Below are 25,622 nucleotides of genomic sequence, written 5' to 3' on the forward strand. Positions count from 1 at the left end.
AAATGGGGCAATGGTGCACTTACAATTGATTGTATGCTCAAAAACCTGGCTGGAGTAGGATGTGACAGGCCCCATGTTTAATGTTAATCAAGTAACAAAGGGCCAGATTTTAAAAGTATTCAAATGCCTAGTGGGATTTTCCGAATTATCTAGACACCTAGCACCCACTGAAATCAAAGAGGTTTAGGCATATAGGGGCTTTTGACAGTCCCTCTAAGCACCTCCTCCTCCTTCTCTTGCTTCTTCTTCTTCATCTTTGTCTTCATCGTCTTCGTCTTCATCATCTTCTTTGTCTTCTTCCTCTTTGTTTTTGTCTTCTTCATCTTTTCTCATCATCTTCTTTGTCATGTTCTTCTTTGTCTTTGTCTTCATTGTCTTCTTCCTCTTCGACTTCGTTGTCTTCTTCAGGTCTTAGAAGATTAGGGTTGGAAGAGACCTCAGGAGGTCATTGAATCCAACCATCTACTACTACTTCTTCTTCTCCTCCTTCTCCTCCTCCTCCTCCACCTCTTCTTCATCTTCATTCTCATCGTCTTCTTCGTTGTCTTCATCGTCCTCTTCATCATCTTCTTCTTTGTCTTTGTCTTCATTTTCATCGTCTTCTTCATCTTCATCTTCTCCTTCTTCTCTTGTCTTTGTCTTCATCATCTTCTTCCTCTTCGACTTCGTTGTCTTCTTCAGGTCTTAGAAGATTAGGGTTGGAAGAGACCTCAGAAGGTCATTGAATCCAACCATCTACTACTACTACTACTACTTCTCCTCCTCCAACACTTAACAAGTCAGCCATAACATTTGTTTGCCATTTTGGCCCATTCCTGCACATCTGCGGAAGATTGACCTCCTGAGAGTACAACTTTGGAACTGACATGAAGAGCCCATGTAATAGGAGGTCTTCCTCCACTGCTTAGTTGGTGGCATTTTATCCTGGCTGTTATAATCCTCCCAGAAAATGGTTGTTTTCTGGAACAACTTGTGGCATCCTCGAGACATGTCTAAAAACCATTAGGCACCGCCTGTGGCTAATGGTCCTAGTCATCTGTGTACTTGAATGACCATAAACATCTGTATTACAGAGGAAGCCATTCCACATGGTGCCAAATATACTGTGTTGTCAACTGGGCATGGAAACCTCTTCAAAAATCTGGCCCTAGCATCCTGTTTGTAAGAAGGACACTAAAGTAAGTAAGGAAGCAAAGGTTCCATTTCTAGATGTGCAAGGTGTTTTCTTCCTGAAGAGCGATTGTCCCACACTTGTGGTCTATGAGGAGAAATTTCCTCTCACTGCAAAGGGCTCAATCTGAACTGTCCCCATCAAAACCAAGAGCCGCACAGCCATGAATCCCGAGGCTCGCAAATTCCCTACGGCGGGCACCAGGAGAGATGTAGTGCTCTGTGAAGCACGTAAATATGAGGTGGCATCCGTGCAATCAAATGAGGAGGGGAACACAAGTTCTGCATGAGGCGTGGGATACTTCCCGTCAGTGGCCTGCTCGTGTTTCAGCGAATTCGTTTGGGAGAAAACCCACCCAGGCAGCCAGAATCCTGCTCTCAGAGCCCCTCAGAAATAAGCAGCCTTTGCTTCAAATCTGGACAAGACCACTGTCTCAGGTAAGCGTTTTCTCACAATACGATCCCTGCTTTGCATTGTTACGCCCCTTCCATCCAGGGAAATCAGAGTGTTTCATATACTTTTAATTCAGCCTCATGCTCTCCAAACGTCTTCCCGGTATTTTTTAGTGCTGCCCTCTGTACAGATAGGGGAAGGAGGCAGAGGATAGTAGTACCAAAGTACCAAAAGTACCAGTAGTACCGGACAGTAGTACAAAAAGTACCTAGTACCAAAAATACTAGGATGGAGCCTCATAGAAGGAGGATCGAGATAGAAGAGGAATATTGGTCCCAATCCAATACATCTTTCTGCTAGTTTCTGGTTGGTCCCCATTATAATTTTGGTGCAGTTACCTGAGTTCTCTATAATGTAATTCTACAATCTAACTGAGGGTGTGCTGAGGAACTACTGAGCAAACTAAAAGGAGGGATGTTAGGATTAAGTGAGATTAAAAAAACCCTGAAAATTAGCTCTATCATGTCAGCTAGTGTAACTGGTGGGAGCTCTCCAGTTTGACGTTCTTTTAAACTAATCACTTTAGGGGTATGTCTAGATTACTTGCCTCTGTCGACAGAGGCATGTAAATTAGACTACCCAACATAGTCAATGAAGCGGGGATTTAAATATCTCCCGCTTCGTTAAAATAAAAATGGCCGCCACGCTGTGCCAGTGCAGCTGATCATTGGCACAGAGCGGCAGTCAAGACACGGATCGGTCGACAAGGAATGCCTTTGTCAACCGCTCCCTTATGCCTCTTGAAACGAGGTTTACAGGAGCGTTCGACAAAGGCGTTCCCTGTCGATCAAGCCACGTCTTGACTGCCGTGCTGTGTCGACGATCAGCTGAGCCAGCACAGCGCAACGGCCATTTTTATTGTAATGAAGTGGGGGATATTTAAATCCCCGCTTCATTGACTATGTTGGGTAGTCTAATTTACATGTCTCTGTCGGCAGAGGTGTGTAGTCTAGGCATACCCTAGGAGTGTATCGCTGTTAGACCTATGCTTTCTAACACTCTCTCAGAATTTTGATAAAATTTATTAGAGGAGTCACTTCCATTTCCAAAAGCCATGCTGACTTTCTCCCAACAAATGTCACATCTCCGTGTGTGATAACTGAGTTCTTTACTGTGTCACATACCAGTTTGTTTGGTACTGAAGTAGGGTGCATTGACCTATAATTGCCGGGATCCCTCTGGGACCTCTTTTAAACATAAGAACGGCCAGACTCGGTCAGACCACAGGTCTATCTAGCCCCGTATCCTGTCTCTTGACAGTGGCCAATGCCAGGTGCCCCAGAGGGAAGCTAAGGTATGAACTGTTGTTCAGTATCTGTAGAAGAGGAAAGCAAACATCTTGTGGAGTTCTAGGGTACGTCTAAACTACATGGCTGCGTCGACGGAGCCATGTAGATTTGTTTTTTTGGCAAAGGCAAATGAAGCCGCGATTTAAATGATTGTGGCTTCATTTAAATTTACATGGCTGCCACGCTGAGCCGACAAACAGTTGATCGGCTGTTTGTCCGCTCAGCGCGCTAGTCTGGACGCTCCCCTGCCGACATCCAAGCCCTTTGTTGGCAGCCCCGGTAAACCTCATCCCACGAGGAATAACGGGGCTGCCGACAAAGGGCTTTGATGTCGGCAGGGGAGCGCCCAGACTAGTGCGCTGAGCGGACAAACAGCCGATCAGCTGTTTGTCGGCTCAGCACGGCAGCCATGTAAATTTAAATGAAGCTGCGATCATTTAAATCGCGGCTTCATTTGCCTTTGCCTACAACCCTAATCTACATGGCTCCATCGACGGAGCCATGTAGTTTAGACACACCCCTAGAGTACCTTCGGCTTTGTCAACACAGCAGTATCACTAAAAATACGGGCGTGTAGCTGCTCCTTGTTGACATTTTTGCTGAGAAAATACTCCCGCCTCGTAACGAGCAGCATTGGCATTGTCAACAGGAGAACACTCCTTTTAAGAACGTAAGAACATAAGAACGGCCGTACTGCGTCAGACCAAAGGTCCATCTAGCCCTGTAACCTGTCTGCTGACAGTGGCCAATACCAGGTGTCTCAGAGGGAGTTAATTGAACAGATAATGATCAAGCGATCTCTCTCCTGCCATCCATCTCCACCCTCTGACAAACAGAGGCTACAGACACCATTCCTTACCCATCCTAGGTAATAGCCATCAATGGACTTAACCTCCATGAATGTATCTAGTTCTTTCTTAAACCCTGTTAAAGCCTTCACAGCCTCCTCAGGCAAGGAGTTCCACAGATTGACTGTGCGCTGTGTGAAGAAGAACTTCCTTTTATTTGTTTTAAACCTGCTGCCCATTAGTTTTATTTGATGGCCCCTAGTTCTTATATTATGGAAACAAGTAAATAATTTTTCCTTATTCCTTTTCTCCACACCACTCATGAGTCACTGTTGATGTCATGCTGTTCCGACTCACACTCGCCACTGGAAAAATTTTGTCTTTTATGTGGGAGGGAGGTTTCACACCTCTGAACAACAAAGGTGTGAATACTCAATGACTGTGTAGACGTATCCTTCGGGAAAGTATTGTAGACAATGTGAAAGCAGCAAGAAATGGAGGAGTCTTTTCTTTGGACTTATTATTGTCTTGTTTGTTATGTTAGGGTGTGAATTGTAACTCTTACCCAACATCGTGTTTGTCGATTTGGATTCATGTGCCTCTTTCTCATCACATGCACTAGGATATGACCCCGAAAGTAGTGTCAAAAGACCTTGATAATATCCCTGGTGCTACCTCTGACAGCTTTGTCCAATTACTAAAACCATGTGGCTCCTGTCCCTTTCCTGGAGACATTATCCCATAACTTCCAACACCATGGGTCATTATGGCTATGTCTAGACTGCAGGCTTCTTTCAAAAGATGCTCTTTCGAAAGCATCTTTCGAAAGACCATCTTTCGAAAGATCGCGTCTAGACTGCAGGCGGATCTTTCGAAAGAAAAATCCGCTTTTTCGAAAGAGAGCACCCAGCGAGTCTGGATGCTCTCTTTCGAAGACGGCCTCTTTACATTGAAGAACGCCTTCCTTCGAAAGAGGAACTTTCGAAGGAAGGCGTTCTTCCTCGTGAAACGAGGTTTACCGCCATCGAAAGAAAAGCCGCGTTCTTTCGAAATAATTTCGAAAGAACGCGGCTTGAGTCTGGACGCAGGGGAAGTTTTTTCGGGAAAAGGCTACTTTTCCCGAAAAAACCCCTGAGTCTGGACACGGCCTATGAACGGATATTCAGGGTAATAATGATGGATTAATAATGAATGCAGACAATTTATGAGAACAATAACAAGCAAAATAACATCCCCCTTCTTCTTAGTAACATAGATTGAAGAAAGAAAGAAAGAAAGAAAGAAAGAAAGAAAGAAAGAAAGAAAGAAAGAAAGAAAGAAAGAAAGAAAGAAAGAAAGAAAGAAAGAAAGAAAGAAAGAAAGATCACTCTTTGGACATCTAATTCCTTTAGCCAACAGAATGATATCTGACCCAATATTTTAGCTATGTAACAATCTGGGAAATGTAGGGTTTGGGAAGTATAGAATCCAGCTAATGACACTGCATTGCTGGTTAATTTGGGTGTTTTTTTCAAATTATCTTGCAGAATTTGTGTTACTTAATATTGTCACCTCCCATGGAAAAGGCAGAAGGGGGAAATCAAACATCCATTTCAGAATTCATCCTCCTGGGATTTGGGAATGTCCAGGATTTACACCTGCAACTCTTCCTGCTGTTCCTTCTGCTCTACTTTATGTCCATGACTGGAAACCTCCTCATCCTTGTGCTAATTATGGCTGATTCCCGACTTCACACCCCCATGTACTTCTTTCTGGGGAACTTGTCCTGCTTGGAGACCTTCTACAGCTCCACCCTCCTGCCCAAGATGCTGGCCAGTCTCCTGACGGGGGACAGAACCATTTCTTACAGTGGCTGCCTTGTGCAATTTTTTTCCTTCGGTTCCTTACTTGGCACCGAATGTTATCTTTTATCTGTCATGTCTTATGACCGGTATTTGGCGATATGCAACCCATTGCGTTACGCAGATCTGATGAATGACAGGTTTTGCTTCCAGCTTGTGGCCGGCTGTTGGACCACGGGACTGTTGGCTACTTTGTTGTTACTCTTCTTGATCGTGCAATTAACTTTCTGTGGCCCCAACAAAATTGACCATTTCTTTTGTGACTACCTCGCGGTGCTAGACCTCTCCTGCAGTGACACCTACTCCATGAAAATTGTGGCCTCACTTCTTGGCTTCATATTCACCCTACCTCCATTTCTATTGACCATGACCTCCTACATTTGTATTATCTCCACCATCCTGAGAATCCCATCCTCCACCGGGAGGCAAAAGGCCTTTTCCACCCGCTCCTCCCACCTCATGGTGGTGACAATGTTCTATGGGACTCTAACTATTGCTTATACATTTCCAAGAATCAACACCCTTAGAGACCTTAGCAAAGCGCTCTCTGTTTTCTACATAGTCATCATACCACTGGTGAATCCCCTTATCTACAGTCTGAGAAACAGAGAGGTGAAGGAAGCCCTGAGAAACGTTATTAGTAGACTTATGACTTAGAAAAGAATTTGAATACCTCTAAACTATTTGAAAGTCTCAGAGGGATAGCTGTGTTAGTCTGTAAGTTTAAAAACAACAGGTAGTCCCGTGGTACCTTAGGGTACATCTACACAGCAGCATCATTTTGGAATAGCTGACCTTATTCTGAAATAACAAAGTGCATGTCTATGCAGCAAGCCATTGTTTCGAAATAATGTCGAGCTGGAGGACTTCTTACTCTGACTCCTGTAACCCTCATTTCACAAGGAGTAAGGGAAGTTGAAGGAAGAGTGTTCTTCCTTCAACTTCCTGCTGTGGAGACAGAGCCAAAAGCCGAATTAAGCTATTTCGACTTCAGCTACGCAATTGACGTAGCTCAAGTTGCATAGCGTAATTCGCGTTTTGCCCTGCTTTGTAGACATGCACTTTGAGACTAACAAATATATATTGTTACTCTTGCTATCATCTAATGGTGCCTTGACTTAATTCCATAACTGAACTTTTCTTCCACTATTTGATCTAAGGAAGTGAGTCTGGCCCCCGAAAGCTAATAAACCATCTTGTTAGTCTTTAAAGTGCTACATAGTCCCGTTTTTGTTTCAGCTACACCAGACTAACACATTTCTATCACTATAACTGAAATATGTGTGTGTACACACTTCTGTTAGTGCACCATTATTCTTTTGGCTGAATAGAATAAGTAAATCTCTTATTATCAAGTACTAATCTACCTTTGCTAAAATGAGGGTGGTGGGCTCAGAGTAGGAAAGATAGATCAAAATGATTTTCTCGTATATTTCTATCGGCAGTTTGTAAGTTGGTGAAAACATCAATATTGTGGAATGCAAAGAATTATCAGCAAATCCTGTTTTTCCCTTGTCTTTAGGTCATGAGCAATTCAGTCCTCAACTCTCTCTAAAATAAAGATATCCCATTGGTAATGTCTGAGCTAGAGATCTTTATAAAAAGGTAACCGGGGGAAATAAAATAATACATATTGTAGCAGTTTTACTAATATGTGTTTCATTATTTACTATATATGTGAGGGTATGTCTACACTACAGCATTGTTCCAAAATATCTAATTTTGAAATAGTTATTTTGAAGTATCTTATTTCGAAATAATGTGTCTACACACAAAATGTATTGCAAAATAGCTTTTTGCTATTTCAAAAGAGCACATCCACACTGATTGGCTTTTAAGGCCAGCCAGAACTGGTTCTGGCAGGGCATCAAGTCAGATCGTACCTTGTGGCCAGGGCGGCCAGCAAGGCACCCTGGATAGGGTTGAAGGCCCCCTATTTTGAAATAAGCATCTAAACAGCACTTATTTTGAAATAGCAATTTCGAAGTTGGCGCTATTCCTCGTTGAATGAGGTTTACCCATTTTGAAATAAGCCCTCTGCTATTTCGAATTAATTTTGAAATAGCAGTTGGCTTGTGTAGATGCTAGGAAAGTTATTTCGAAATAACTGCTGTTATTTTGAAATATCTTTGCTGTGCGAGAGTTTGTGTGCCCATCCATCCATCCATCCATCCATCCATCCATCCATCCATCCATCCATCCATCCATTTCTGATTCTGTTTCTTCAGGAAGTTTGGAGTATTGTGTCCAGTTCCGGGCACTGCATTTCAAGAAAGATGTGGAGAAATTGGAGAGGGTCCAGAGAAGAGCAACAAGAATGATGAAAGGTCTAGAGAACATGAGCTTGGAAGGAAGGCTGAAAGACTTGGGTTTGTTTAGTTTGCAAAAGAGAAGATTGAGGGGGGACATAATAGCCCTTTTCAGGTATCTAAAAGGATTTCTTAAGGAGGAGGGACAAAACTTGTTCATCTTGGCCTCTGAGGACAGGACAAGAAGCAATGGGCTTAAACTGCAGCAAGGGAGGCTTAGGTTGGACATTAGGAAAAACTTCCTAACTGTCAGGGTGGTTAAACCCTGGAATATATTGCCCAGGGAGGTTGTGGAATCCCCATCTCTGGGGATATTTAAGAGTAGGTTGGATAAACGTCTATCAGGGATGGTCTAAACAGTATTTGGTCCTGCTATGAGGGCAGGGGACTGGACTCGATGACCTCTCGAGATCCCTTCTAGTCCTAGTATTTTATGATTCTATGATACTAAGAACTCCTCCTAAAAGGTAAGCGCTAGGATCACCAAATGTGGTAGGCAATTTCCTCTTAAGTGAGGTCGGGGTTTGGTTCTGCCAGGACAATGGGATGTGCCTGGAATGGGATTGTTTCTCATGAAGTGGAAAGGGAGGGATATGGTAAGAGGGGCAGTTATACTCCAGAATGACCACAAGGGGGCAGCAAGGAGGCAGAGATGGGAACCAGGACAGCCATAACCCCATCGGGCCAGCAAAGGACAAAGAACAGGACTGCTATCTATTGTATATTTCAGAGAGTTTGTCTGCTTGTCTGCTTGTCTGTGTGTCTGACCCCCAGCCTGGGGCCATGCAACCCTCCCCCAGCTGTGCCTGCTGCATCTGCAGCATTCATGGAGATGTACTTCTGACCTGGCCCCAAGCTTCTGAAGGGAGAGAGGTCTGGCGTTGTCCTCTCTGCCTAGGGCAACTTGCATCCTGACTCCCTCCTCCCCATCCCCACCCCAGAATAATGATTTAAAACCAAAACTTATTTGAGTTAAGGTCCCAAGAGACACCGGGTAACTCTTCTACTTTAAATAGCCTATCAAAATGAGGGAAGCAAAACAGATACGATATATACAAAATCGTTACATCAATAACTATAGTCTGTGTAGCTGCACTGGGAGAGAATGTACTTTCAGCTACGCCAGTGTAAACCGGAGTAACTCCGTCAGTTTTACTGGAGTACCTCTGCAACGACACCTCTATCGATAAGTGCAGAATCTAACCATTGGAACGTCTTATCAATGGTTCTCAGCCATACCCCTTGGGAAATTCAGAGGTTTTCCAAGAGGTACATAAACTCATCTACTAGGCACTGGCCAAGTTTTATGACAAACTACATAAAAATTCTAGCAAAGTCAGTACAAACTCAATTTTCATACTGCCAAAGACTTGTTTATGTGTATTTTTATGTCTAATTTTGTAAGCAAATATTTTAAGTAAGATAAAATTTAGGGTATGCCTGACAGATCTGGTGGGGTTGAGAGCAGTGTTCCCTGTAAGCTAAGCAAGTGGGCAGCCACCCTGATGAGATTTAGGTGCTGCCCAACTGATTAGCCGAGTATATGTTTCTACTGGTGGTGCACATCCACACATGCCTTGGTGCACAAAACAAAATGTATTCAACACAGGATGGAACCCTGGTTGAGAGCCTCTGTTTTACATTAGTATAGCACTAGGCATATGAGGAACACAAAGCCATTATCCAATGACTTCTTGAGATCTTTAATAAAGGCACTTCAGTAGAAATTTATATTTTCCCAATTAACGTATAAAATCTGTTAGAACTGTATATTCATTTCCTCTGTTCATAGCATAAAAATACACTTAGGGGATGAAAAATTCAGGCCAAATTCTCTCTTCACACCAATTTAAACAAGGATCAGTTTTGTTGAAGCTTTCCAAGTCTACCAGCTCCTCTTGGGTAAAGGAGGAAGAAATTATCAGCAGGAATGAAAGGAGGAGGAAAAAACACATTTAAAAAAATAGAGCAACAGTTAAAGCAAAGTCAGGTGAGTGTTTAGTGGTAACTCTCAATTTTGTTTAGTGCACCTAGACAAGTTGTCAATATTTGCATGATAAGCAGGAAGAAAGGAAGGAAGGAAGGAAGGATGATAAAGAGTATGGAGAATTCCTAGATAAAGCTCCTCAACAAATCCGCTTCACTGCTCTTCAGTGTTGCGAGAGTGATCACTTTCTTGAGACGCTCCAATGGGTGTCCATCTGTAAAATAAGAGCAATGCGAGTTTGCATGTTTCATTGTTTCTGTCACTTTTGAATTCTATTTTTGACATGCACAATGTGTTTTAGGAGGGGAAAAGGCTGATGGGATAGATACCCAGGCAATGTGAATCATTGACATCAAGGGGCCAGAGGATTTGCCGGACCACGGGAAGTCAATATTGTAGTGAGTGGGTCTCTTTATTTCACCAAGAAGGATAAATGGAACAATGTTCGTGATGCTGCTTAATACTGTATGACTGCCCAGTGCTTTCTCAGCCTCCTACATTGAAGGGTTTGGGCGTGGTTTTCGGCAGAAGAGAAGAGTGAGGGGGGATTCGCTAGCAGCCTCCAACTTAACTGGTTAATGCACTGCAAAGGCAATTTCCCCTCCGTTGATATTCACATCTCCATTCCACATTTGCAGAAAAGAGCGTCTAGATTAGCACGGACGCTTTTCTGCAAAAGTACTTTTTGTGGAAAAGCGTCCATGCCAATCTAGACGCGGTTTTGTGCAAAAAAAAGCCCCAATCGCCATTTTCGCCATCGGGGCTTTTTTTGCACAAAACAATACCGCATTGTCTACGCTGGCCCTCTTGCACAAAAGCATTTGCACAAGAGGGCTCTTGCCTGAACAGGAGCAGCATAGCATTTCCGCAAACAGCGCTGATTTCAGACAGTAGGAGGTTGAATCTGGACAGATGGCATCCTTTTTTGCAAGTAAAGAACAGGGGAAATATTCTGACCACAGGGAACGACAGATCCTTGAAGAAGAAGTCCTGATTAGATTATTAAAGGTTTGGATCAACGGGTTTAAACAAAAGAATAAATTTTCCAACATTCATGGCAAGTCCAAGAAGTACACGATAATTGTATGAACTCTTAACATGTTGTTACTTTCCTTAATAAGTTGGAGTCAGCGAACATGGTGTTAGTAGGCCTAGTGCTTTGCATTTGTTCGCTCTTTATAAATATTTATTACTGGTTGGGTGTAATTGCTTTGTATTTAGATGTTTAGACATATGTAAAGCCATTGTGAAAGCATCATTCGGCCTTTGCATGTAATCAACGAAGTAGAATTGATGAAGAATTTTTAATGAAAAAATGAAGTTAATAGGTAGCAGGTTTAAAACTAAGTTCTTCTTCACACAGCGTGTAGTCAACCTGTGGAACTCCTCGCCAGAGGAGGCTGTGAAGGCTAGGACTATAACAGAATTTAAAGAGAAGCTAGATAATTTCATGGAGGTTAGGTCCATAAAAGGCTATTAGCCAGGGGATAAAATGGTGCCCCTGGCCTCTGTTTGTCAGAGGCTGGAGAGGGATGGCAGGAGACAAATTGCTTGATCATTGTCTTCAGTCCACCCTCTCTGGGGCATCTGGTGCTGGCCACTGTCAGCAGACAGGATACTGGGCTAGATGGACCTTTGGTCTGACCCAGTACGGCCGTTCTTATGTTCTTATGTAATTAGTGGCTGGTGGGTATTCTGAATTACTAATTTCTACAACAATTATTCCAAGCTGAAATGGAAAGAAATATTTTGACTCTGAGATGCTGCAACCACGTCTCAAAACTGCTCAAGTTCCAGAGGTTCCTGACTCTATTGTATGTTACAGGGTAGATTCATGGGAAGACTACATCTCCCATGATGCATCACAGTTTAATTTCTTGGGCAGAGGATGTGGTGCTTCATGGGATTTTCATTGCTTGAGCTGAGAAAAAATATCCTTACGGGCGGGGGGGGGGGGGGGGGGTAGGGGGGACCTAGGAGAAGTCCTTGTGGCACCTTAAAGACTAACAAATTTGGGCCTGAGATTTGATTGGCTGGATCCCACTTCATCAGATGCATCTGAAAATGTGGGTTCCAGCCCACAATAGCTTCTGCCCAATAAATGAGCCATAAAGTCTCCTCCCTGGTTTGGGTGAAACAGACTCACATGGCTACCCCTCTGAAATTTATCCATACATAAGAATGGCCAGAATGGCCTATCTGCCCACAGTGGCCAATGACAGCTGCTCTGGAGGGAGGGAACAAAATAGGTAATTTTCATGTGATCCTTCCCCTGTCACCCACCTCCAGACAAACAGAGACTAGGGACACCATTCCTGCCCATCCTGGCTAATAGCCATTGATGGACCTAACATCCATGAATCTATCTAGATCTTTTTTGGACCTTGTTCTTCACAACATCCTCTGGCGAGGAGTTCCACAGATTGACTGTGTGCCGAGCGAAGAAAATCTTCCTTTTGTTTGTTTTAAACCTACTGCCTATTCATTTCATTGGGTGACCCCTACTTCTTATATTGTGGGAATAAGTCAATAACTTTTCCTTATTCACTTTCTCCACACCACTCATGCTTTTATAGACCTCTATCCTATCCCCCATCGTTGCCTCTTTTCTAAACTGAAAAGTCCAAGTCTTTTTACTCTCTCGTACAGCAGCTGTAGGTAGTCCAAGTCCAAATGTGAGTTGTAATCTACCTGTAACCCCCAAATTTTCTTCTAGGATTATGCAAAGATCTAGAGCAAGGGAGCCTCCAGAACCAACCAGCTTCCGCGCTGAAGCAACTCCAATTCATTTTCCCTCAAAGAGGCTTGCAAGGTTGTGAAGCCACCAATTTCCTGAGTGCTTTTCTCAGGGCCTCCTTGACCTCTCTGTTCCTCAGGCTATAGATGAGGGGATTGGCCAGGGGGGTCAGGACCGTGTAGAAAACGGAGAAGGTTTTGTGGAGGTCTCTCCGCATGGTGGAGCCCGGCAGCATGTAGATCATGCTCAGGGTTCCATAGAAAACGGTCACCACGATGAGGTGGGAGGAGCAGGTGGAAAAGGCCCTTTGCCGCCCCCTGCTGGAAGGGATCCTCAGGATGGAGATCAAAATATAAACGTAGGACGTCAGCGTTAACGTAAAAGGGGGCAGCGTGTAGACGGCAGCCAGCGTGAATGCCACACGTTCCATGAACTCAGCATCGCTGCAGGAAAGCTTGAGCATGGGAGTGAAATCACAGAAGAAATGGTCAATTTCATTGGGCCCGCAGAACGTTAACCGCGACATGAAAACAATGGTGACCGAGTTAGCAAGAAATCCACTGAGCCACGACCCGCCAGCTAGCTGCAGGCAGAACCTGCCATGCATCAGGGACGCATAATGCAGGGGCCGGCATATTGCTAAATACCGGTCGTAAGACATCACGGAGAGGAGATAGCACTCGGCGCCGGCCAGGCAAGCGAAGAAATAAAATTGCAGGAAACACCTGCTAAATAAAACAGTCCTGTCCCCCGTCAGGAGACTGGCCAGCAGCCGGGGCAGGATGGTAGAGCTGTAGCAGATCTCTAGGCAGGACAGGTTCCCCAGGAAGAAGTACATGGGGGTGTGGAGGTGACGATCGGCCACCACCAGCACAAGGATGAAGATGTTCCCAGCCATGGTCATGATATAGATCGTGAAAAACAGCAGGAAGAGAACGGTCTGAAGTTCTGAGCAGTCCCCAAATCCCAGGAGGGTAAATTCAGTGACCAGCGTTTGATTTCCCCAGTCTCCATCTGCCATAGGCTGTATCTAGTTAAACAAATATCAGAGGGGTCGCTGTGTTAGTCTGAATCTGCAAAAGCGGCGAGGAGTCCTGTGGTACCTTAGAGACTAACCGAACTGTTGGAGCAGAAGCTTTCGTGGGCAAAGACCCACTTCGTCAGATGCATGCAAGATGAAGTGGGTCTTTGCCCACGAAAGCTGATGCTCCAACATTTCAGTTAGTTTATAAGGTGCCACAGGACTCCTCGCCGCTTTAGTTGTACAAAGAAGACAACATAACGTGAGTGCCATAGAGTTAAACACTAAGGGTATGTCTACACTACCCCGCTAGTTCGAACTAGCGGGGGAATGTAGTCATCCGCAGTTGCAAATGAAGCCCGGGATTTGAATTTCCCGGGCTTCATTTGCATGAAACCGGCCGGCGCCATTTTTAAATGCCGGCTAGTTCGAACCCCGTGCCGCACGGCTACACGCGGCACGGACTAGCTAGTTCGGATTAGGCATCTAATCCGAACTAGCTGTACTCCGCGTGGAAGCCTAATCCGATTAGGAAGCCTAATCCTAACTAGCTACTCCGTGCCGCGTGTAACCGCGCAGCACGGGGTCCGAACTAGCCGGCATTTAAAAATGGCGCCGGCCGGCTTCATGCAAATGAAGCCCGGGAAATTCAAATCCTGGGCTTCATTTGCAACTACGGATGACTACATTACCCCGCTAGTTCAAACTAGCGGGGTAGTGTAGACATACCCTAATATAGATTCACAGAACCATAGAACATCAGAAGTGGAAGGGACCTCGAGGGGTCATCAAGTCTAGTCCCCTGCCCTCCTGGCAGGAACAAGCACTGTCTAGACCATCCCTGACAGATGTCTATCCAACCTGCTCCAGTGATGCAGATTCCATAATGTCATCTCCCAGTCATTGACACTTGGATAATCCAAGGACTGGAAAACCGACCTTACCACAGGGGTATCAAGGGATGGGGCTTGTTTATCCTAAGAAAACAGAGGCTGGGGGAAATAGGAGGGTTCTCTATCAAAATGCCAGATGGGTAAACACCAGGGAGAGTGAACAATGAATTAAATGGCAGGACATACATTGCAGGACAATTTATAAAGAGAGATTAAAAAGCCCAGTGTCCTGCCCACAGTGCCCAATGCCAGATGCCCCAGAGGGAGTGAACAGAAACAGGGAATCATCTGGTGATCCCTCTCCTGTCATCCATTTCCAGCCCCTGATGAAGTCTAGGGACACCATTCTGACCCATTTTGGTTAATCAGTATTGACGGGTCCATGAATTTATCTAGTTCTTTTTGAAACCCTGTTAAAGTCCTGGTCTTCACCACATCCTCTGGCAAGGAGTTCCACAGGTTGACTGTGCACTGCATGAAGAAAAACTTCCTTTTGCTTGTTTTCAACCTGCTACCTCTTCATTTCATTGGGTGACCCCTAGTTTGAATGTTGTGAGAACAAGTTAATAACTTTTCCTTATTCCCTTTCTCCACACCAGTCATGATTTTATAGCCCTCTGTCCTATTCCCTCTTAGTCTCTGCTTTTCTAAGCTCAAAAATCCCCGTCTTTTCCACTGACATTTGAAAGGGGATGCGCGAATCTGTCAGACGTGTCTCAATCCACACCTCACGGCAGACGAGTTTAATGAACCCGATGAATATAACTGAAAGGTTGCTGCCTCTCCCTTTCATCTCACACTCTTCAATCTAGTCATGATAATTCATCCTAGTTTTGTACAGAACCTAAGTCAGCCATCAAGGAGAATTTCTACCAATGACAGGACAGAATTCGTGCCAGCCCTGAGTTTTTTCCTGAGCTTGGTGAATATTCATTGCCCCCAAATTTGGAATGAAGTGGTTTCGTTTTGCCCTCGTTGTTTTCCATCAGAACAAAACCCAGCATTTATAAAGGGATGCTGTCAATTTCAGAGATAGCCGCCTCATCTTATCTTGGTGTAGCTGGCTCAACTGGTTGCTCTTTTAGTTGTCTCAAGAAGAAAAATTAAGGGAGCAGTTGTCTAGTGGCCAGGGCGCAAGACAGAGAGGCAAGAGTGGGCCATGAAGAATGGCAGAATGGGTCAAGTGGAGGTGAGATATTGGCATCTGGATTAGGAATGAGAGATTGTCTAGTAGAACGGATGGCGTGGCCACCACAAAGGGATGTCTGAGAGACAGGCTGAGTCGAAAGAGAGCCTGCAACACACGCAGCCAGACGTCGGATCCCAGTTTGGACAGCAGGAGAGAGGTTAGGAGGAGAGAGGTGGGTTTGTAAATTGCCAGCACAGAGAAGGTAGATCAATGAGTGTTTGTGGTTGAGATCACTCAAAGATAAAGTGGAGAACCAAAAAGGTGACCCAGGACAGAGCCCTACCATACCCCACCTCAAAAATGCGGAGAGGGGATGAGGGACATCTATTGAAGCACATGCTGAAGGAATGATTGGAGAAGACAGAGTTGCAGAAGCCAAAGGAGAACATGATTTCAGGAGGAGCACGGTCAATGCTTTTGGAAGGGGCTGACAGGTGCAAGAGAATGAGGACAATGTACCGACTGTGAGATCGGGCTAGCATGAGGTCATGACAGATTTTGGCAAGAGGCATTTCAAGGATAGAAGCTGGATTTCATAAAATCAGAACCAGATGGGAACTCAAAAGTCATCGAATCCAGTCCCCTGCCCACACGGCATAACCAAGCAACACCTAGATCATCCCTGATAGATGTCTATCCAACCTACTCGTAAACATCTCTGGTGATGGAGATTGTACAACCTCCCTAGGTAATTTATTCCAGTGTTTCCCACCCTGACAGGCAGGAAGTTTTTCCTCATGTCCAACCTCAACCTCCCTTGCTGCAGTTTAAGCCCATTGCTCCTTGTCCTGTCCTCAGAGGACAAGGAGAACAATTGTCTCCCAATGTCACGTCCAAGGAATGTGTCCGCTTTTCTGAAAAAAAATTGGAAAAGTGGCCGTGCTCTTTCACCATCCCTGTAAACCTTGTTTTATGAGGAAGAAGGGATGGCTCGAAAGAACAGGTTTTTCTGAAATTTGGTGCTGTGTAGACACGCCAAATTTCGGAAAGGCCTCTTTCGAAAGGAAAGTGGAGAAAGGTTCTCAATTTGCGTACCTGACTTTTCTTTGTAGGCTAGATGTAGCCTTATCTAGCATAGGATCTAGCCTACACTTGGTTGCTTAATACAAAATAGGGAGGAGTTGAGATGAATTAAAAATCGAAGCCAATGAGAAAAAAACAAGTAACGACTGATAGCTCCAAATTCATACTAAGCAAGAGCAGGACCTTGAAGGGATTACCTCTGATCTCACAGTGGTGGGTGAGGAGTAGGAAGGTCTCGCGGCTCACTTTGGTCTTTCACGTCTCTCCAGAACTAGGATGAAGACCCCAGATAGCAACCAAGAGATCTGCCAATGCTATGGCCATCTGTAAGATCAAGCTCTTTATGAAGGAGGGACGCGTGCTCATATTTGTGCCTTTTCAGAGGAAGGCTGCATTGCTCCTGACTGCGTCTCTCTGTGGGATGTTGAAACGACCGACTCAAGGGAGTTTCCGCAGGGACTTTTGATTCGACAGCACAAACAAAGGGCAGGAGGCAGCTACCTTCCTAAGGCCACATGCAATTTCTCCTGTCGTCATGGGGGCCAGTAAACGTTTTCTGCCAAAACCTTTCTGGATGGAAAATTAGGTGTTTAACTGAGGAAAAGAAGAGGAAAAAAAATCATCTGTTTTCCTCAAAAAAAAATGAAATGTATTTGGAAAAGCTATTCCCCCCCAAAAATGTGGATTTTTCACCAATATTCATAAAATCACAGAACACTAGGACTAGAAGGGCTCTTGAGAGGTGATTAAGTCCAGTCCCTTGCCCTCCCAGCCGGACCAAGAACTGTCTAGAGCATCCCTGACAGGTGTCTGTCCAATCTGCTCTTAAATATCACCCGTGATGGAAATTCCACAACCCCCCATGGCAATTTAGTCCAGTGTTTCACCACCCGCACAGGTAGGAAGTTTTTCTTAATGTCCAGCCTAAACCTCCCTTGCTGCAGTTTAAGCCCATCACTTATTTGGGGGATGTTCAACAATTCTGTGTGTTGTAAACCTGTTTCTGTGAATGTGTCCTAACTTTATAAACACAAAAGTTCATCATTAAATCCAGTAAAATTACTCTAGTGTGGAGGAGGAATTTGTGAGGCTGGTTGGGGATCTACAAGGCCCTGGCCGGATTGATTTAGTTGGAATTGGTCTTGCCTAGAGCAACGGGCTGGACATGATGACCTTCTAAGGTCTCTTCCAGCTCTATGGTTCTATGATTCTATGAATGTGCTGTGTTACATTTCAGTAATTAGGAACAATCCACTTGTGTTCATAGAATCCTAGAATCCTACGGTTGGAAGAGACCTCAGGAGTCATCGAATCCAGCTCCCTGCCCAAGGCAGGACCAATCCCAGCTAAATCAACCCAGCCAGGGCTTGGTCAAGCTGAGACTTAAACACCTCTAGTGATGGAGATTCCACCCCCTCCCTAGGGAACCCATCCCAGGGCTTCCCCATCCTCCTAGCAAAACAGGAGCTCCACAGTTCATGACACAACACGGAGGTCCTGTGTTCTTCAGGGCCCATCCTTCTCACAGATTCACACCCCTTTTCACTTCTCTCTGTACATCATTTGTCAGCCTTGTTCCTCCTTTCTCGCCTTTCCATTTCAGCAGCCGACACCTCTCCACCTGGCTCAGTCCCGCATAATCCTATCTTCCCACCTTTCTTTCCTTCCAAATTTCATCCGCTGGGAGCCACCTCAGACAATGGAACGATCCCCACAGGGAATGGTCGGTGCAACAACAGTCGTAGGCCTCACGCCTTCAGCAAGGGGTCTCCCACCCATCCAGGGCATTGCTGTTTACACGGGGTCTTTGTTCCAGATGGAAATGCCGAGGTTCCACCTGCCGTGGCAGAAGTCCATTGGCTGTCTGGTCTGAGATTCTCAGGGCAGCCTAAGGGGGTTGAGAGCTGTGTCAAAGGGATTTCGGTGCCTAAATCCACTAGGCCCCCTGGGGAATCCTTTCCGCCAAGTTGTGGCCCTGCGTTTCTCCCTCATGGCCAGACCCTCTGACCAAGCCCTGATGTGCTCCCAAGTGACTGAACCACCACTCCCATGTTTGGCACCTCAGAACGTCTGCCCATTGGAAGGTGATAGCCGCATCCTCTGGTCTCCAGTTGCCTCTCTCCCAGAGGAGGGGCCGCTGCATTGAACGGAGCTATCCATGGCACCAGGACTACCATGGAAGTGGCTGTTTCGTAGGAGGATACATTTGGGACAGTAATAGACACCATGATGGGGATGGCAGATTTTCTGGGGTTACACCCCTTCATGCTGTACTGAGAGTTCGTATTTTCATTGGCCACGCCTTTATTTTGGACAAAAAATGGTTTCTTATGAGAAAATGATGGGTGATGACTTTATCCACACTCCATCCGGGGCCCCGTCAAAAGCTCCAGGTTTAAGGCGACCTCCCTCTCTGTGCCTTCCACGTAGACAGACAACATGGACCTCAGCGCCGGTTGGATTCTGCCTGGCTTCCTTGGAGGCTGGAATGACCCGATAGCAAGAGTGGAAAGTCATGATGGAGCGGGGAGGGTCATAGACACATATGTACGATGCAGCCCTAATTACTGGGATTGTCTTTATAAAATCAGGACATCTAGGGTGTGTCTAGACTACAGGTGGACTTTTGTAGACAAAACTATCCCTGCGTCTACACTACTGCCGAGTTCTTTTGACATAACGTCGACAGAACTCGGCAGTTTTGTTGATGGTGGTAAACCTCATTCTACAAGGAATAACGCCTTTTGTCAACAGAGTTCTGTCGACAGAAGGCGTTATTGCATCTACACTGTCCTGTGCGTCTACACTCTCATGTCGACAAAACTGGCTGTAATCTAGATGCTCTTTGTCAACAGAAGCTTTGTCAACAGTATCTGTCGACAAAGTCTCTGTTGACAAAAGCCTGTAGTCTAGATGTACTCCTAGTCATCCTATTGGGAGCATAAGAAATTATCTGAAGGCATAAAACTTCTCACACAGTCGCCCACTGTGTTTTATTTACTTAAGAGCATAAGCACAGCCAGACCAGGTCAGACCAAAGGTCCATCCAGCCCACTGTCCTGTCTTCTGGGCCAGGTGCCCAGAGGGAGTGAACAGAAACAGGGAATCATCAAGTGATCCCTCCCCTGTCACCCATTTCCAGCCCCTGGCAGAGTCTAGGGTCACGATTCCAACCCATTTTGACGAATAAATATCGATATACCTAACTTCCATGAATTTTCCAAGTTCTTTCTTGAACCCTGTGAAAGTCCTGCTCTCCAGAACATCCTCTGGCGAGGAGTTCCACAGATTGACTGTCCTCTGCGTGAAGAAAAACTTCCTTTTGTTTGTTTTAACCCTTTCTATTAGACTCCCAGAATTTGATTACCGGATTTTATTGTCTAACACAGAGAAACAGTGAACAACAGGGGATGTACACAGAGACATGCTTGGATATTCAGTGTCTCTTACACACCAGGACATTTCTGCGCAGTATCAAATGTGATGCATATTCCTCACCAAGACTGAATATTTCACCCGCATCACAGTGAAAAATACCATCATCCGGTGCTGAATACGAGAGATTGCTAGAATTGTCTACAACCTCCCATTCCAGTTGAGTTTCAAGGGCTCCGTGAGGGTTGTTAAACTCTCAGACGCAGTAACTCCACATGGATTGTCTCCATTTGTTTGTCCCTCCCTCAATATGGAGAGGAGACAGACTAGCCTTTCTAACTGAGCAGAGAATTCCTTAGTTCTTCAAGCAAAATACTGTTTAGGCTAAAAACAATAAATCAAGTTTATTAACTATAACGAGATAGATTTTACATGATTACAAGTGGCATGCACAAATGGACAGAGATGGTTACCACACAAAATAAAAATACGTGCACAGACAAAAACGTAACTCTTATTACACCAGACAGTGATTAGACTAAGTAGTGTTTTCCACCCACTAGAAATTACAGTCCTTGAAGGCTCACTGAAGTCTGAACCGGTCTCCTGAGATTAATTTTGTGGCTTGTTTTAAATCTTTCGTCCATGCACCTGGCAGATCCTAGCCCACGCATGTACTATTGGGCTTTGTTGAGTCACCATAGTCAAGCAGCAAGTAGTCTTGTGGACTTCGAGACGAACAAAAATCTATTATAGGATCATGAGCTTTTGTGGGTAAAACCCACTTCCTCAGATGGGCTGGAGTGGAAATAACTGCAACCAAGATATTTATAACAGAGGGAAAAAAGTACTTGTCAATTGTTGGACAGGTGCTAATGAGGCTAATTAAGTGAGCTGGAAGTGTCCCATTATTAGTTGTGTGGGTCTTTTGAAGCTGAGTCATACATTTGATTACTGAGTAGTCAACAGCCATTGGAACTGGAATTGTTTGCACATCACTAGCACACTCATAGCACATTTCAGTCAAAACCATGCTCGTTCTCGATAGCTTTGTCCACACGACTCAGACGCGCCTTGGGACAGACCAACAGGTTTCAGCAACTCATGACCTGTCATATGATGCCTCATATGGCATGCATTCCATGAAATAATCAGAGCCCTGTATGAACGATAAATATGTGGGTTACCGGGTGCCATGTGGCGGTACCGACTGCTACATGCTGATATGTTCAAGGGGAGTTTTCAGCCTAATTTCGATGAGGCCTGTTTGCCTACATCACATAGGCAACTTCAGTAATGACATAGGCTTCCCGGCAATTTCTTGTGAAAGCCACGTTTCCTGACAACGTTGGTCAAGGCTTCCCGGACCTCTTTGTTTCTGAGGCTGTAGATGAGGGGGTTTACTAGGGGAGTAAAGACGGTGTAGCAAAGAGAGAGCATTTTTTTGAGGACTCTTAGGGAATCAAGTGTCGGTAGCATGTAGACAACCATTATCGTTCCATAGAAAATGGTCACCACCATGAGGTGGGAGGAGCAGGTGGAAAAGGCCTTTTGTCTTCCGGTGGTGGAAGGGATTCTCAGGATCGCGGTGATGATACACACGTAGGACGTCAGGGTTAGTAGGAACGGAGGCAGGGTGAATGCACAGGCAAATACGAAAACCATCAATACGATCAGGTGTGTGTCCCCACAGGCGAGTTTGATCAACGGGAGGGATTCACAATAGAAATGGTCAATTTCATTCGGGCCACAGAAAATGAACTGCGACATGAATAATATCAAGATCGTAGTCGCCAAACAACTGTTTAACCAGGACCCGGCAGCCAACTGGAGGCAAAACCTGCTACTCATAAGAGCTGAATAGTGCAGGGGTTTACATATGGCTAAATACCGATCGTACGACATCACCGCCAGGAGGTAGCATTCCGTAGATGCCAGAAGACCAAAGAAATAGAGTTGTGTGAAGCAGCCATTGACTGAGATGGTCCTGTCCCCAGTCAGGAGACCGGCCAGCATCCTGGGCAGGATGTCTGAGCTGTAGCAAATCTCCAAGCAGGACAAGTTCCCCAGGAAGAAGTACATGGGGGTGTGAAGATGCCGATCGACCACAATCAGCACAACAATGAGGGTGTTCCCGGCCACGGTTGCCATGTAGATCAGCAGGAACACGAGGAAGAGGAGAACTCTCAGGTCAGGGAGGTCTCCAAATCCCAGAAGGATGAATTGCGTGATGGCCGTTTGGTTTCCCCACTCTGTGTCCACCGTGGGTTGAGTCTAGGAGCAAAAAAATAAATGGTGCCGTTAAGAACATTGAGTGGAAAGGTGTTCAAACATTACGAATTAATTCCATTAAAACCTCCTGCCTCTTTCCTGGTTACCAGATGATGTGGATAAATCTCTGTAACATTTCCATATAACCATGTATCATTCTCATATAACTTTGAATTAAGAGAAACTTTCCTTATAGCTAGCTAGCTAGCTAGCTAGCTAGATAGATAGAGGAGGTGTATGGGGATAGATAGATAGATAGATAGATAGATAGATAGATAGATAGATAGATAGATAGATAGATAGAGGGGGTGTATGGGGGTAGATAGATAGATAGAGGAGGTGTATGGGGATAGATAGATAGATAGATAGATAGATAGATAGATAGATAGATAGATAGATAGATAGAGGGGGTATATGGGGATAGATAGATAGATAGATAGATAGATAGATAGATAGATAGATAGATAGATAGATAGATAGATAGATAGATAGATAGATAGATAGATAGATAGATAGATAGATAGATAGATAGATAGATAGATAGAGGGGGTGTGTGGGGATAGATAGATAGATAGATAGATAGATAGATAGATAGATAGATAGATAGATAGATAGATAGATAGATAGATAGATAGAGGGGGTGTGTGGAGATAGATAGATAGATAGATAGATAGATAGATAGATAGATAGATAGATAGATAGATAGATCTTGATCTTTTTAGATATGTCTTTATGTTAAGTGTTCTTATAGAATCCCTTGTATTAAGAAACTTTGTATCAAGCTCTTTATGTTATAGGTCTTAGGAATAGTTAACGTAAAGAAAAATGTCATTTGAGATCTCTCCCCTTTCTTTGATTGCCCTGTTGAAATGAACGAGGTGTGAATGGAGACTGAAAGGTGAGCACCTCCAGCAGCAGTTGCAAGGATGGAAGGGGGCTTGGAACCAGATCCAAGACAATACCTGTGAAGTGAGCTCATTGAAAAGAAAACTGGACAGGCAGAGGAGCTTGGGAGTCAAGGAGCAAGTGCCGGCCCTTGGAAGGACTCTCTCTGAAGCAGCATTAGGAAAGGCGAGGTGATGACTAACTGGCTGCATGAGAGGGATAAATAGGAGGCATCTTGCAGAGGGATCCCGGGTTTTCTTCTTGTCAACATGGGAGCATCGATCCGGATCGGCAGGAGCCTGGCTCCACCCCTCCCCCATCTAACTCACCTGGCCAGTGCAGTTAGGGGGAGCAACTACTGGTAACAAGACGGCGTGTCCTTGTGTATCTGTGTGTGAGTGCATGAGTGCGATGTATCATAGACATATGATGAAGTGTTGATTGATCCATGCATGCCCAATAACTGGTGTGGTGCCTTATCCCCCTGAAAAAGATCCCGGGTGCTTCATTTAAGCACAACAACGACAACGTAAGGCTGCCTGGCCATCTTCAAGTGTGAGAACTGAATGTAGACCCAACCTCGGCCACATCAGAGGAAGACCTCTTCGAGCAGCTATTCCTCTGGTAAGCCAAGCAGTGAGGTGACAATCCGACCGCTTCCCTCCCTGCTATCATAGACCTCCTGCTGACATACAGGAGCTTAACCATGATGCTTCAAAGCAGCATTTCCCTTCTGCCTGAATGATGCCCTGCCTCAGCAGGGCCCCACACCAATAAGGACATCCAGTGAAATCTTGGACGGATTGATTCCTGTCCTTAGGTACCGGTCTTCGGTTAGGATTCACACAAATTAATCAAATAGACCTTGGTCTGTAGGGAAAGGGATCATTATTTTCACTCCCCCTCACAAGACGCCGGCTTCTGTCATGGATAAGGAAGTCGGGTCAATCTTTCATAGAATCCTAGAGCTGGGAGAGACCTCAGGAGTCACGGAGTCCAGTCCCCAGCCCAAAGCAGGATCAACCCCAACTCCACCATCCCAGCCAGGGCTGTGTCCAGCCAACACCTCTAGGGATGGAGATTCCACCCCCTCCCTAGGGAACCCATCCCAGCGCTTCCCCGCCCTCCTAAGGAAACAGCTTTTCTTAATGTCCAACCTAGACCTCTCCCACTGAAACTTGAGACCATTGCCCCTGGTTCTGCCATCTTTCACCATTGAGAACTGCCTCTCTCCAGCCTCTTTGGAGCCCCCCTTCAAGGAGTGGAAGGCTGCTCTCAAATCCCCCCTCATTCATCCTCATGTATTAACACTGATGAGAATGACATGGTGGGGGGAAAGACAACACCTTTTCTTTTTTGCTGGAGAATTTTTCACGATAGCCCTGTCACAGCAATAAACTAGATTTTAGGAAACGTGAAAAAAAACCCACGATGTGTAGGGGAGGGACCCTTTGCACGCCAGTATGATGGTGAGCTGATAAGACAGGAACGAGCAAGGCATTGGAGGAGACGGGGGCGGCTCTGGAACTCAGAAACAAGCCGACGTGCTACCGTGCAAGCGAGGCTGGTCACGCTCACACCATGCACCAACCTCAGGAGGGACCACACCAAGGAAGACCCTCAGGTTGGGTGAATTGGCCATCTTGGTGGCATTAGCACAGATCCCTAGTTGAGGGCATTTCACGAGACACATCTCAATGTCCCCCTTGTGAAATGGTGCTCATCCCGCGGATGGGCACTGCCTGGGGGAGGTGAGGCAGAAGCGATGAATCACCACAAAGCACGTGCATGCCCCTTTCTGGGAGGTGGGACTGACTTTCCGTTCTGTGGACGGTGCTCACCTGCAACCACGGAGTGGTTCCAGCTTGACGTGATGGACCCGTATTTCCCAGGGTTTGGCAACCAGGATCCAGGTTCATTGGCTCCGTTTCTTTCTCTCCTCCTTCTGGAGAATGTGGGTCTTCCCAGTGGAGAGATCTGTATCGACCCGAACGGAGGAGCAGCTGCGTTAGAACATGCTCTGCCTCCAACCTGTGGAAAGGGCAGAGCTCTCCGGGTATTTGAGCCCTTCTCCGTGCCAGGCTGCCTCGCCCTGCATACCCCGTCTGACCGAGCTGAGGCCGGGGAGTTAGCGCAATGTTTTCTGGGCAGACAGAATGAACTATTCTCCCGGCGCAACCAACCTCCCACTCCCAGAGGAAACACCTTCTGCTCCTCACTGTACGAGGCTATTGCTCCGCCTGGTTGAAACGTAACTCAGCACCCGCCGGGTGCATGGCCACACTGTGTCTTCGTAGGCATTTATCTATTTACACAAGAGGCCAAATGTGAGGTTAGGTATAAGAAGAAACTTTCCGGCTCCCAGGAGAGTTCACTTTTGAAACAGATTA

At 45.5% G+C, this 25,622-nt stretch overlaps 3 protein-coding genes across 3 annotated transcripts; 1 reads left to right on the plus strand and 2 right to left on the minus strand.

The window, feature by feature from the left end:
• Positions 1-5,257: 5,257 nt before the first annotated feature.
• LOC102458329 (olfactory receptor 6N1-like) lies at positions 5,258-6,199 on the plus strand. Its single transcript, XM_006114053.2, has one exon. It carries the CDS (start codon positions 5,258-5,260, stop codon positions 6,197-6,199), a length of 942 nt encoding a protein of 313 aa, XP_006114115.2.
• Positions 6,200-12,633: 6,434 nt separating this feature from the next.
• Positions 12,634-13,599, minus strand: LOC102458095 (olfactory receptor 2AP1-like). Its single transcript, XM_006114052.3, has one exon. It carries the CDS (start codon positions 13,594-13,596, stop codon positions 12,634-12,636), a length of 963 nt encoding a protein of 320 aa, XP_006114114.3. The 5' UTR covers positions 13,597-13,599.
• Positions 13,600-21,347: 7,748 nt separating this feature from the next.
• LOC106731375 (olfactory receptor 5AP2-like) lies at positions 21,348-24,874 on the minus strand. Its single transcript, XM_075912180.1, is given in 3 exon segments — positions 21,348-21,411; positions 21,413-22,350; positions 24,824-24,874. Coding segments are annotated over 3 exon segments (1,053 nt in total).
• Positions 24,875-25,622: the final 748 nt, after the last annotated feature.

Source organism: Pelodiscus sinensis, chromosome 30 (assembly GCF_049634645.1).
Source record: "Pelodiscus sinensis isolate JC-2024 chromosome 30, ASM4963464v1, whole genome shotgun sequence".
NCBI classification, from domain to species: domain Eukaryota; kingdom Metazoa; phylum Chordata; order Testudines; family Trionychidae; genus Pelodiscus; species Pelodiscus sinensis.

Coding starts and splice junctions, on each gene's coding strand:
- LOC102458329 (XM_006114053.2), top strand. CDS start 5,258: ATGGAAAAGGCAGAAGGGGGAAATCAAACATCCATTTCAGAATTCATC.
- LOC102458095 (XM_006114052.3), bottom strand. CDS start 13,596: ATGGCAGATGGAGACTGGGGAAATCAAACGCTGGTCACTGAATTTACC.